Source organism: Salvelinus sp. IW2-2015, linkage group LG17 (assembly GCF_002910315.2).
Source record: "Salvelinus sp. IW2-2015 linkage group LG17, ASM291031v2, whole genome shotgun sequence".
In the NCBI taxonomy this organism is placed as follows: Eukaryota; Metazoa; Chordata; class Actinopteri; order Salmoniformes; family Salmonidae; genus Salvelinus; species Salvelinus sp. IW2-2015.
Window position 1 is genome coordinate 29468169 of NC_036857.1, and position 13416 is coordinate 29481584.

At 42.1% G+C, this 13416-nt stretch overlaps 1 protein-coding gene across 1 annotated transcript in view; it reads right to left on the reverse strand.

Annotated features, from left to right (window-relative positions):
- Positions 1–104: 104 nt before the first annotated feature.
- The window catches only part of LOC111977024 (histone lysine demethylase PHF8-like), a 30472-nt gene continuing 17160 nt past the window's right edge, over positions 105–13416 (reverse strand). Inside the window, 5 exon segments of the mRNA XM_024006275.2 lie at positions 105–6775; positions 10591–10939; positions 12271–12329; positions 12332–12379; positions 12565–12660. Of these exon segments, the coding sequence (XP_023862043.1) occupies positions 6687–6775; positions 10591–10939; positions 12271–12329; positions 12332–12379; positions 12565–12660 (641 nt within the window). The 3' untranslated portion in view covers positions 105–6686.

A 13416-nucleotide genomic window follows, 5' to 3' on the forward strand; every position in this document is an offset into this window, starting at 1 on the left:
AGATCTGCTTTTTGTTTTTTTGCACCTTAATGATCCCCAATGCACTTTTAAAATTGGAGGAATTGCTGCCTCTAGGACATTTCAGAAGGCTAGCTGTTAGAGGATCTTATTACTACAGAATGTGTATATTGATATGTATTGTGCTAAACAGGGCTCACCTGGAAAAGTGACCTTGGTCTCAGCATTAAATTCTTGTCAAAATAAAGGTGAAATAAATAAAACAATGGTTGTGTAAAGACAAACAGTTGTATCACAAAATTATCAGTTGTATCATCAAATGCGTTTGTACATCAGTTGTACAACCTGAGTGTGTATGGGGCCTTTTTGGTACTGGTGAACAACTGCTGAGCACACATGAAATTGTTACATTCCACCTAATTACACTCATGACGTCATCGCTCACAAAAAGGAACTAACAAATGAGCCACGCACAAGCACTAATGCGAAACAAGTGGGGTTTTAAGAGGGGTTTTCAAAGACACTCATGGGCTGTCCTCTAAAAGTTGACTAGCAACACGAAACTGGGTCCTAAAAGACACCCACCATGAGTGCCCACTGAATTCGCCCCATAAAAGGGAAACCAAAATAAAAACCCACACCACTTTATAATATGGAGTTAACCAAAGATAAAAGGTTTTGAATTCACAAACTTAAAGAGGAAGACAGTCTAGCAATTTTAACATCTCTCCTGCCAACACAGATGAAACTAACAACTGATTTACAGGTGCAACACATCCTGACCAACAAGGATGATTCCAATAAGCGTGCGCCACACCCATACAGAACCAACCTATTAAAAAAAAGCCTGTAACACCTTCCTGCTTTAGTCAACAAGTATATTCCATGTACTTGTTGGAAAAGTTTGCTCACAACCAACAGAAAGCTCTAATTTCACAATTTAAATGCATCACTTTCTCCAATATAAACACAGCGTTAACTACCTCTCAACACTGCAACAATCATAAATCATTAACAAAACAGCCATTCATTAAAATATATATTTTTAAACGTGCACCAGAACACAAAACTAAAACGGACTGCGCACCTTTTTAAAAAAAATCTGAAAGTTGTCCTTACCATGGACATGTCTGATTTCAAAGGGAAACTCCTGCAATGTCCGTAGTAACTTAACTTGGGATTTTCTTCAGCACACATGGTTAAGAGAAATTGGTTACCACTCTTTGTTTTGGGCAAAGAACCAATAAACCTGCTGAAAGGTTAGTCAAAAACAGAGGTGCAAGGTGAACTGGCACTGTTCGGTTTACCCATCACCTGGCAAACGTGACAAGATTTACAGTAAACCAAAATATCCTGTTCCAGACGTGACAAGATTTTCAGTTTCAAACGTGACAAGATTTACAGTAAACCAAAATATCCTGTTCCAGACCAGAAGTTAACCAAGATATGGTCATACGTCTTGTTAACCCCAAGACGCTCTCTTGTCGAAGCGTAACTAGAACGACAAATTGAGATACACTGGGCCAATCGTCTTGCCCAGAAGTGGGGAACACCACTTCCTCAGCAGAACACCATCTCTGTCAACGTAACCCACACAAACTTCATCAAACTCCTCTGGATGTATCTCAGCAAAAATAATGAGGGAAGCATCTTTTCTCTGTTCAGCAATCAGCTGCTTCCTAGACTTTGAAGTGTCAACTGTAGGGACCCTCTTATTTCAGCGGTCCTACAAACTCACTCACATTTGGGGTTTTCAAAGGAGCGGTCAACGCAAGAGGTTCACCGAAATCAGGACCACACAAATCTCTCATAGATCGAACTTAGTGGGATTGCTGTTATCCTCCAACACTACACTTGCTCTCTGCAATATTCTTAGACATAGCAAGTATAATAGCACACGCGGAGAACTCCAGGGTACTTTTCTGATAACTGGAAGGACTGCTCCCACAAGAAGAAACGTATTTTTCTCTTTTATATTTATGTTTCAATTTAGGACACAGAATATGTCCTTTCACTCGGCAGTAATGACAAACGGGTTGATATGAAGCAGCAGTTTTCTGCTGATCCTTGTCTGGGGAAAAAGCAAAACCTCGTAGGAGGTAACTTCTCTCGATTGCTATTTGTAATTCTGTCTTTCATAATTTACGGAACTGTTGTCTGTATGCCTCTGGGAACAACTCTTAAACTCGAAGGATAGCAGCTTTAACAAATTCATAATCTGAATTTCACGGCCATTTTAGGGACGTTGCAATCCTCTTAAACTGAGTAAAATATACATCCGGCGCTTCGGAAGCCGGCACTTCCGAACGAGCTCAAACTCTGTTTAGGGTGCAGGATGACCCGACTTGATTGAGTACTTCCAAGATCTATCCCTCTTTGGCGTGCTGCTAACTCAACTTCTTTAACTCGAATGTTATGCTCACATTCCTGTTCTTGTCTGGCTGCAGGTTCTTCTTACTCCATATTTTTTTTTTACTGAATGTCCTGCTCAAACTAATTGCTGTTGCTCCAATTTTGCCTTTCGTTCTACCTCTCGCAGTTTCACATCTACAGGGTGTACACTACCACCTGTAGGACCCTTTTCACCATGTTTCCTCTCCAGGAGGATTTTCTCCTCCACCAAAGCAGTATCGATTAATTCTGACTACTGCTTTAGAATCGGCAGGTGCCACTTTGATGTCAATGTTTTGCAATGAGCAGATATGCCTTTGTACATTTATCCAGTATCTCCCAAGTTGGGTTCCCCACAAATGTTCCCAATTCAGTCAAATATGTTTTATCCTGTGAGTGTTCATGCAACTTTCCACTGCTTTGGAATGATTTCAGCGACTACAAAAAACCTGGGACAAGATCCCGGACGAGCCCCCCCTTTTGTTACGTTCCCACTAAGACAAACTCATGTCGTCGCTCACAAAAAGGGAACTATATTAAAATACCCAGACGGAAAAGCACCAAAGCGAAACAGGTGGGGTTTTAGGAGAGGTTCTCAGACACTCATGGGGGGTGTCAATTGAAAGTTAACTAGCAACAAGAAACAGGGTTCTGAAAGACACCCACCGTGAGTACACAATAAATTCACCCCAGAAAAGGCTAAATAAAAACCCACACCACCTTATAATACAGAGTTAAAAGTAAGCGGCGCTAACCAAAGGTGAGAACACAAGATAAAAGGCTTAACTTAAAAAGAGGACGACAAACGTCGGTCAAACACTTAAACATCTCTCCTGCCAACTAGAGCATTGGCTCTGCAGCTCTTAAATATTACCTGTGCCAGCACAGGTGAAACTAACGACTAATTAACGAGGCAACAGGTGCCACACCCTGACCAACAAAGATGACTCCAATTAGGGCGCGCCTCACCCACAGAATCAACCTTGATATCGAACGAGAGAAGAAACACAAAACCTGCAACAAAATGAATAACAAAAGTATATTCTATCTCCTCCAGGCCAATGCTTTTTACGTCTAACATATACACTGACACAAGACGAAATATTATTAATACTAAATGATAAATCAGGAACTTCATTATTCCATTATAACAATACATGACCAACTAAAAATTACATAATTATTACTGCATACAAATAAAACTTTGAATATTTCAAACATTTTTCCAAATTACATGTATTTTATACAAGGTATGTTAAGCAATAACAACAAAAAGACTTCTCCTTTGAACTATATAAAAACAAAATTACAACGATGTACATATCAGAATCATTATCAAATCTCTCGCTTCCTGACAGCACACTACAACTGTGTCTATATGTGTAGCACATTCCTTAAATAAAACACGTCATTCTACAGTTGCGTCCCAAACAGCACCACATTTCCAAAATAGTATGCTACTTTTAACCAGAACGCATTGGGCTATGTTCAAAAGTAGTGCACTACAGAATAGGGTGCCATTTGGGACACAACCTACAACTGCTGGCTCAAGTCTATACTACTAAAGACTTGAATACAAACCATGGTGGATTTGAAAATGATTAGGAACCAGATTCTTCATATCATGACAGTACTGTTTTGACTGGGTGGCTATATAAATTCCAAAATATACACATCTAAAAACACAGAACTTCATCCAGAAGTGAGTTAAATGTAGCTTGGGTACCAGTATGTGACCTGCCACGACAAGGAGTGACATGATGGCACACAGACTGGTACCCAGGCTAAGTTAAATGAATACAATAAAAAACACAAGTTAAATCTTTCTTGGGGTCATTAGCACACCGAGCATTTCTTTTAAAATATCTACATAAATTCTGGTGAAGAGATCCCCTTTCTAAAAGGTTTGGTTGCTATCTACAAGAGAAAAGTAAACACCTGGGTGGTGAATAGAAGTAATAACCTAAGTTTGTGGAAATAAAAAAGTAAACTAGAGTCGAAAGTGAGTTGAGAACATAGATGTGAACACAACTGTAAAGTGGTGGATGGGAGGCAAGCCTACTAGCACATAATACATATAAAAAGCTATCTAAAAGTAAGTCATCCAAAACAACATGAGTTCATCTCAAACTGATTAAATAATTTCTAAAAATCCCATTTGGCTGAATTGTCTGGAAAGAAATGTATATTTTATTTACCCATTTAAAACCTTCACCTCTTTTGACTTCAAGCACACCCACATAGAGACCCATGTCAAGTGAAGAACGGGTCATATCATGAGTTTCATAATAAAATCAAAGAATTGTTTTACTATAAATCATCAACTACAAATTTTTGACATTTTTCATTGTCAATTTGATGAATACATGCTTCTTGCATGTAAGTTTAATGGGTTAAATGATTAGATAGATCATATAGCAATTAAATTGATCCATACATGTTCAATTGATCTGAGCGGTGCATGACCAACTAAATGCTTACATGCTCCTCAATATATACACTACCGTTCAAAAGTTTGGGGTCACTTAGAAATGTCCTTGTTTTTGAAAGAAAAGCACATTTTTTCCCCCATTAAAATAACTTCAAATTTATCCAAAATACAGTGTAGACATGGTTAATGTTGTAAATGACTATTGTAGCTGGAAACGGCTGATTTTTTATGGAATATCTACAGAGGCCCATTATCAGCTAATCCAAGTTTATCATTTTAAAAGGCAAATTGATCATTAGAAAACCCTTTTGCAATTATGTTAGTTAGCACAGCTGAAAACTGTTGTTCTGATTAAAGAAGCAATAAAACTGGACTTCTTTAGACTAGTTGAGTATCTGGAGCATCAGCATTTGTGGGTTCGATTACAGGCTCAAAATGGCCAGGAACAAAGAACTTTCTTCTGAAACTCATCAGTCTATTCTTGTTCTGAGAAATGAAGGCTATTCCATGCGTGAAATTGCCAATAAACTGAAGATCTCTTACAACGCTATGTACTACTCCCTTCACAGAACAGCGCAAACTGGCCCTAACCAGAATAGAAGGAGGAGTGGGAGGCCCCGGTGCACAACTGAGCAAGAGGACAAGTACATTAGTGTCTAGTTTAAGAAACAGACGCCTCACAAGTCCTCAACTGGCAGCTTCAGTATAGTACCCGCAAAACATTAGTCTCAACGCCAACACTAGTCTCAAGAGGAAACTCTGGGATGCTGGCCTTCTAGGCAGAGTTCCTCTGTCCAGTGTCTGTTCTTTTGCCAATCTTAATCTTTTCTTTTTATTGGCCAGTCTGAGATATGGCTTTTTCTTTGCAACTCTGCCTAGAAGACCAGCATCCTGGAGTCGCCTCTTCACTGTTGACGTTGAGACTAGTGTTTTGCGGGTACTATTTAAAGAAGCTGCCAATTGAGGACTTCTGAGGCATCGGTTTCTCAAACTAGACACTCTAATGTACTTGTCCTCTTGCTCAGTTGTGCACCGGGGCCTCCCACTCCTCTTTCTATTCTGGTTAGGGCCAGTTTGCACTGTTCTGTGAAGGGAGTAGTACACAGCGTTGTACGAGATCTAAAGTTTCTTGGCAATTTCTCACATGGAATAGCCTTCATTTCTCAGAACAAGAATAGATGAGTTTCAGAAGAAAGTTAATTGTTTCTGGCCATTTTGAGCCTGTAATCGAACCCACAAATGCTGATGCTTCTGATGTCAACTAGTCTAAAGGCCAGTTTTAATGCTTCTTTAAATCAGAACATTTTTCAGCTGTGCTAACATAATTGCAAAAGGGTTTTCTAATGATCAATTAGCCCTTTAAACTTGGATTAGCTAACACAATGTGCCATTGGAACACAGCAGTGATGGTTGCTGATAATGGGCCTCTGTTTGCCTATGTAGATATTCCATTTTTTTATTTTTTATTAGCCGTTTCCAGCTACAATAGTCATTTACAACATTAACAATGTCTACACTGTATTTCTGATCAATTTGATGTTATTTAAATGGACAAAAAAAAAAGTGTTTTTCTTTCAAAAACAGGGAAAATGTTGAACGGTAGTGTGTGTGTGTGTGTGTATATATATCAAAGTATGAATAATACCAAATGTGAAAGCAGAATGCTGACTACTTCAGCGCTACAAAATATAAATTAAATCTATTCTGAATTATTAAGAGGACTGGAAAGGGGTATAGAGTGAGAACATGAGTGGATGACAGGTGCAGGTGAAGATACCAAATGAAAAAAAATTGAATTATAGATTAAAAAATATAAACAGTCTCTCTTAAAGCAGTCATGTCTTTCAGGTCCTCTTTAATTTACATCCATCTGTCCTCCATCTGTCCATATCCCCCGAAGCACCTCTCACAGGAGAAGCTTTCCATTGCGGTGTATTTTCAGAATCTTTCCTAGTCTCTGTTTTGCTGTTGCAAGTCCTTTCTTTGGACGTTTCCCTGAGATGGAGGTAGAAAGAAGGAATAAGGCAATGGGTAAGAAAACAGTTTGTCACATTTGTGAATCCTGTTCATTAGACACCAAATGGAGGAAAACAGACTGAAACAGGGAGGGATTATCTGGACAGGTAATTTTCATTTTCCGCTCTGAAATGTTTTCTGTTGTGTTCCCTAATGAACACAACTCACAGGGGTTACAGCAACAACAAAAAATCCCATGACTCAAACTTGAGTCGATCTCCGATTGATTTTCGGTGGGGACAAAAAAAAAGAAAAGTAATGACCATCATGCTTTTAGGGAAAGAGGATAATTTGTACATGTAAACTGCAAGTTTTACCAATTACAGTCCTTTTCAAATTGGATAAAAACATTTATTATTCAAATAATGAAAAAAATGAATCGATATGAAAGAAATGCGTCACAGTGACAGAGAAAGATCTTAAACCCCTGAACTCATGTCTATGTGCTGTGAAGTTACCAGTGTGTTTCTACAGTCATGACCGAAATTATTGGCACCCTTTATTCTTTATTAAGATGAGCAGAAATATAGGGCAGTGACGATCATGGAATTTTGGATGATGGTAATTGGTCAACCAAATGACCGCTGTCACCGTAATAACTGTTTGGGCGGGGGGCGCACATTTTCTCCTCTCTTCCGCAACTGACTGCATGTGCCGCCACAGAAATATAATTAATAGAATGGACGTCCTCATTCTATGATGGCATAATGGGTGGACTGGCAGCCATAGACCTGGTAAAGGAGTCATTGGAACGCAGAAGTTCCATTTACCAGATTGGAGAACATTCAACAAATCTGATCTAACATAGTGGATATTTGCCAAAACCTTAATGTTTTATGTACTGTAACAGGCCCACAATGTGCTTACTTCAGTCCAATTTGGATATATTTGCTATATAACATGTAGAAGTGACTACTAAATGCTAACTAACGTTTGTATAAGATGGTTAGCATAGCTAGCATACAGAAATGGTTGATGGTGGTCAAAATCATTTTTAACGAATGTAGTTGATCGGTAACAATGACATGAACATGTGTTGGGGTTGACAACCATACAAGCATTATACTTCGAAATAATGTGAAACACACTAACAATAGCCTAAAAGTAGACTAATTTTGCTGGGGGCAATGAGGAGAGTTGGGATCATTACCCCAAGGCCCTTTCCCCCCATGCGTTTCCATGGCAATTCCATTGTTTTGGCTGAGTTTGATTGACCTCTTTACCACATCCACTGCGAGTGTACCCATAAGTAAAATATGTGCTAAAATATATGCTGTAATTTGCTGATTCAACTCAACTGACATTACAAAAAACACATTCCATTGCATGAGGCACATCAGTTAAACATAATTTGAATGAACATTCACATTACCATGGAAAATATTGCATCACAATACCAGGCAGCCATTGTGAGTGTACGAATTAGTTAACCAGTCAAATTGCCAGGGTTAGATGAGGCAAGCCTATTCTATTTCTGTGTGCTGCTGCGCTGCATTGTCGTCATTCAGTCAGCTGTGAGTTAGACCCCCCAAAAAATGGTTAATTTATTTTCATGATGTCTAAACTATATTGTGTATGAAAAAAAGGGAAGATTACACTGAACAAAAATAAACGCAACAATCAACAATTTCAAAGATTTTACTCAGTTACAGTTCATATAAGGAAATCTGTCAATTGTAATAAATTCATTAGGCTCTAATCCATGGATTTCACCTGACTGGGAATATTGATATGCATCTGTTGGTCACAGAGATCTTTAAAAAAGTAGGGGCGTGGATCAGAAAACCAGTCAGTATCTGGTGTGACCACCATTTGCCTCATGCAACGCGACACATCTCCTTCGCATCAGGCTTTTGATTGTGGCCTGTGGAATGTAGTCCCACTGCTCTTCAAATCGCTGTGCGAAGTTGCTGGATATTGGTGGGAATTGGAACATGCTGTCGTACACATCGATCCAGAGCATCCCAAACATGCTCAATGGGTGACATGTATGGTGAGTATGCAGGGCATGGAATAACTGGGACATTTTCAGCTTTCAGGAATTGTGTTCAGATCCTTGCAAAATGGGACTGTGCATTATCATGCTGAAACATGAGGTGATGGCAGTGGATGAATGGCATGACAATGGGCCTCAGGATCTCGTCACGGTATCTCTGTTCTACCAATCATTGACAGAGCCCTCTGTTGATAACGTTGACATCAGCAAACCGCTCGCCCACACGATGCCATACACGCTGTCTGCCAACTGCCCAGTACAGTTGAAATCGGGAATAATCTGTGAAGAGCACACTTCTCCAGCGTGTCAGTGGCCATCGAAGGTGAATATTTGCCCACTAGTCAGTTACAACGCCGCACTGCAGTCAGGTCAAGACCCTGGTGAGGACGACGAGCATGCAGCCGAGCTTCCCTGAGACAGTTTCTGACAGTTTGTGCATAAATTCTTTGGTTCTGCAAACCCGCAGTTTCATCAGCTATCCAGGTGGCTGGCCTCAGACGATCCCGCACGTGAAGAAGCCAGATGTGGAGGTCCTGGGCTGGCGTGGTTACATGTGGTCTGCGGCTGTGAGACTGGTTGGACGCACTGCCAAATTCTCAAAAACGACGTTGGAGGCGGCTTATGGTAGAGAAATGAACATTAAATTATCTGGAAACAGCTCTAGTGGATATTCCTGCAGTCAGCATGCCAATTGCACGCGCTCTCAACTTGAGACATCTGTCTCAAAACTGCACATTTTAGAGTTGCCTTTATTGTCCACAGCACAAGGTGCATCTGTGTAATGATCATGCTTCTTGATATGCCACACCTGTCTAGTAGATAGTGAACATTTCTCCTTTGCCAAGATAATCTAACAGGGATGTAAACAAATGTCTGCACAAAATGAGGAAAATTATATTTTTGTGTGTATGAAAAATGTCTTTACGTGTTGTTTTTTTTGTTCAGTGTATATTATTATACTTATGTACTTGCTCAGAGAAAGAGATTTTAACAAGTAATATGTTTTCTCTCAAAAGATAGAGGTCCAAATTATTGGCACCCCTATTTCCAATACTTCAGCACCATCCCCTTTGCGAGGATAACGGTACTGAGCCTTTTTCTAAAATATTTTATGAGATTGGAGAACATATTTTATTTAACGGCCTAGGAACATATTTTCAATGACGGCCTAGGAACAGTAGGTTAACTGCCTTGTTCAGGGGCAGAACGACAGATTTTTACCTTGTCAGCTCGGGGATTCGATCTTGCAACCTTTCGGTTACTAGTCCAATGCTCTAACCACTAGGCTACCTGCCGCCCCAATTGCCGCCCTAACTGGGAGGGATCTTAGACCATTCATCTATACAACATCTTTCCAGATCCTTGATATCCTTTGTCGGTGCTTATGGACTTCCCTCTTCAATTCAAACCACAGGTTTTCAATTGGGTTCAAGTCCAGAAACAGATGGCCATTGCAAAATGTTGAATTTGTGGTCAATTAACCATTTCTTTGTGGATTTTGATGTGTTCTTAGGGTAATTGTCTTGCTGGAAGATCCACTTATGGCCAAGTTTCAGCCTCCTGGCAGAGGCAACCAGGTTTTAGGCTGAAATGGCTTGAGCTCTTTGGCCACGCACACCAGTGGTTGGTTTGGCGTTGAAAGAAGGATGCGTATACAGAAAATAAGGTCAACGGCATCAAACTTTTACCAGTACCAGGACATTTTGCCCAAAACCTTGTTGCCTCTGCCAGGAGGCAGCAACTTGGCCAAAAGTGGATCTTCCAGCAAGACAATTACCCCAAGCACTTATGTACTTACCTCCACCAGCTCCAGCGCTGCCGGGGCTAGCTAGCCCAGCGGGGGAGGCTGCAGAGGGGGAGTAAGTGCTGCTGTTCTGGGGGGAGAGGGAGGGTCGTCTGGAGGTGAGGAACACCCCAGGAGCCATAGCCGCACTCCCTCTGGGGCCCCCAGGGCCCGCCGTGTACTCATGGTCCAGTAGGCTGGCAGAGTAGCACTCCACCCTCTGCTCAGGGCTTAAGTCAGGGGTGGGAGGCTCCGGGGCTAGAGGGGGGGAGGGAGGGGACGGCTCAGCCTGAGGAGGTGGCTGTGGTGGGGCAACGGGGCGGGGCTTTTTGGTGTACTTCCTCTTGGTGGGTTTCTGGATCTCCTGGATGAATAAACAATAGAAATATTAGACAGCAGTTGACATTCAATCATATTCCCTAGCTCCTCAGAGGGTAGCATCTCAACATTTGGCTCTCATTTGTCCGTTTTTGGTGATTGTCTCATCTTTATTTTATTTAACTAGGCAAGTCAGTTAAGAACAAATTCTTATTTACAATGACGGCGTACACCGGGCCAATTGTGCATCGCCCTATGGGAACTCCCAATCATGGCCGGTTGTGATACAGCCTGGAATCGAACCAGGGTCATTAGTGACGCCTCGAGATGTAGCGCCTTAGACTGCTGCGCCACTCAGGAGCCTTCAAAATGTATTTCAATATGTGTAAGATTTAGTAAAGGGCACTACCGCTACCTGCCCTACCTCTCTCAGAACATGAACTTGTCCCAAACTGCCCCCTAACATACACTATATACAAAAGTATGTGGACACTGCTTCAAATTTGTGGATTTGGCTATTTCAGCCACACCCGTTGCTGATAGGTGTATAAAATCGAGCACACCGCCATGCAATCTCCATAGACAAACATTGGCAGTAGAATGGCCCGTACTGAAGAGCTCAGTGACTTTCAACGTGGCACCGTCATAGGATACCCTTTCAAACAAGTCAATTTGTCAAATTTCTGCCCTGCTAGAGCTGCCGAAGGTCAACTGTAAGTGCTGTTACTGTGAAGTGGAAATGTCTAGGAGCAACAACTGCTCAGCCGCGAAGTGGTAGGCCACACAAGCTCACAGAACGGGACTGCCGAGTGCTGAAGAGCGTAAAAAAATGGTCTGTCCTCGGTTGCAACACTCACTACAGAGTTCCAAACTGCCTCTGGAAGCAACGTCAGCACAATAAATGTTCGTCGGAGCTTGATGAAATGGGTTTCCATGGCCGAGCAGCCGCACACAAGCCTAAGATCACCATGCGCAATGCCAAGCGTCGGCTGGAGTGGTGGAAACGCGTTCTCTGGAGTGATGGTTTGTCGAGATCGGTGTGGAAGAACTTGACTGGCCTGCACAGAGCCCTGACCTCAACCCCATCGCACACCATTGGGATGAATTGGAACGCCGACTGCGAGCCAGGCCTCATCTCCCAACATCAGTGCCCGACTCACTAATGCTCGTGGCTGAATGAAAGCAAGTCCCCGCAGCAAAGTTTCAGCATCTAGTGGAAAGCCTTCCCAGAAGAGTGGAGGCTGTTATAGCAGCAGGGCGGGGGGGGGGGGGGGGGCAACTCCATATTAATGCCCATCGTTTTGGATTGAGATGTTGGACGAGCAGGTGTCCACATACACTACATGACCAAAAGTATTTCCCCTCCTCTCATCTCACCTGTTGTGCCAGTTTGGCAGCAGCTGCAGCAAGGCCAGTCTCTACAGATGCCACTCTGGCCCCTCCCTCACTGGGCGCTCCTGTTTTGGCAGGGTGGGGGTTACCCGGGCTGAGGAAACAAGAAAATATTGTTAGCAGAATTAATCAACGATATGTAACACTTTATTGGGAGAGTCCGCTACAGATGGTTACTACATGTTCAACTAAGTATCAACAAATGTCCTCGCTGTCGGTTTGGTCATGAAACATGTCCACTGTCTAACACTCAGTGACTTTAAGTTGAGTAGTGAGTACCTTTGGGGCTCCAAGGAGTGTCGTCCCAGTTTTTCTTCCTCTTCATCTTGGCCTTGTTGGCATGGCCCTCCTCATCAGACTCTAGGGAGGGATAGACTGAAACACACACAGGGGTTGGTTAGGAGGGTTGAGCAGGCAGGCAGGATAATGACGGTGACATCATTGGATCATTTAGTTTAGTATCCATCATAGTGCCTTAATTAGACCATGACTTATAGTTCCCAGGTGACCTAAACCCAATGTTTGTACATTTGTTTTAGCTCGACCGGGGGACCAGTTAAGCGAGATAATCCAAGATGGCGTAGCAGTCGGACGAGTCTTTGTTTTGTCCTGTCCAGTGTAATAGTCTTCGTATTTTTCGTATACATTTCGTATATATTTTAATTTTACTTTCCATCTAGGAACTGAATATACATTCCTACATTCCGCCTCACCCAATGTGGTACGGACCTGCTATTTTTTTATACTTTAGAACCGTAACCCCAATCAGAAGCTAGCCAGATAACTAGCTACTAGCTAGTAGTCAGTTAGCCACTGCTGCGGTCTTCACCCTCAACTCGGCACAGCCAGCTTCAATACCGGGCCAATACCTGCCAGTCTGCAAGCGCGATATCAACCCAGAGCATATAGGACTGCTTTTTCTCTACCACATCACCGGATTCTGACGCAAGCTCTGGACAATTACACCGTATCATCACAGCTAGCTAGCTGCAACCGAGTGGCTACTACTGGCTAACACCTCTGTCCCGAAGCAAGCACCAGTTAGCCTTGAGCTAGCCTCGAGCTAGGCCCATCTGCCGGCTAGCTGAAGAGGTCTACCAGCGAATTCTTGGGCTACAATAACAGCTACAA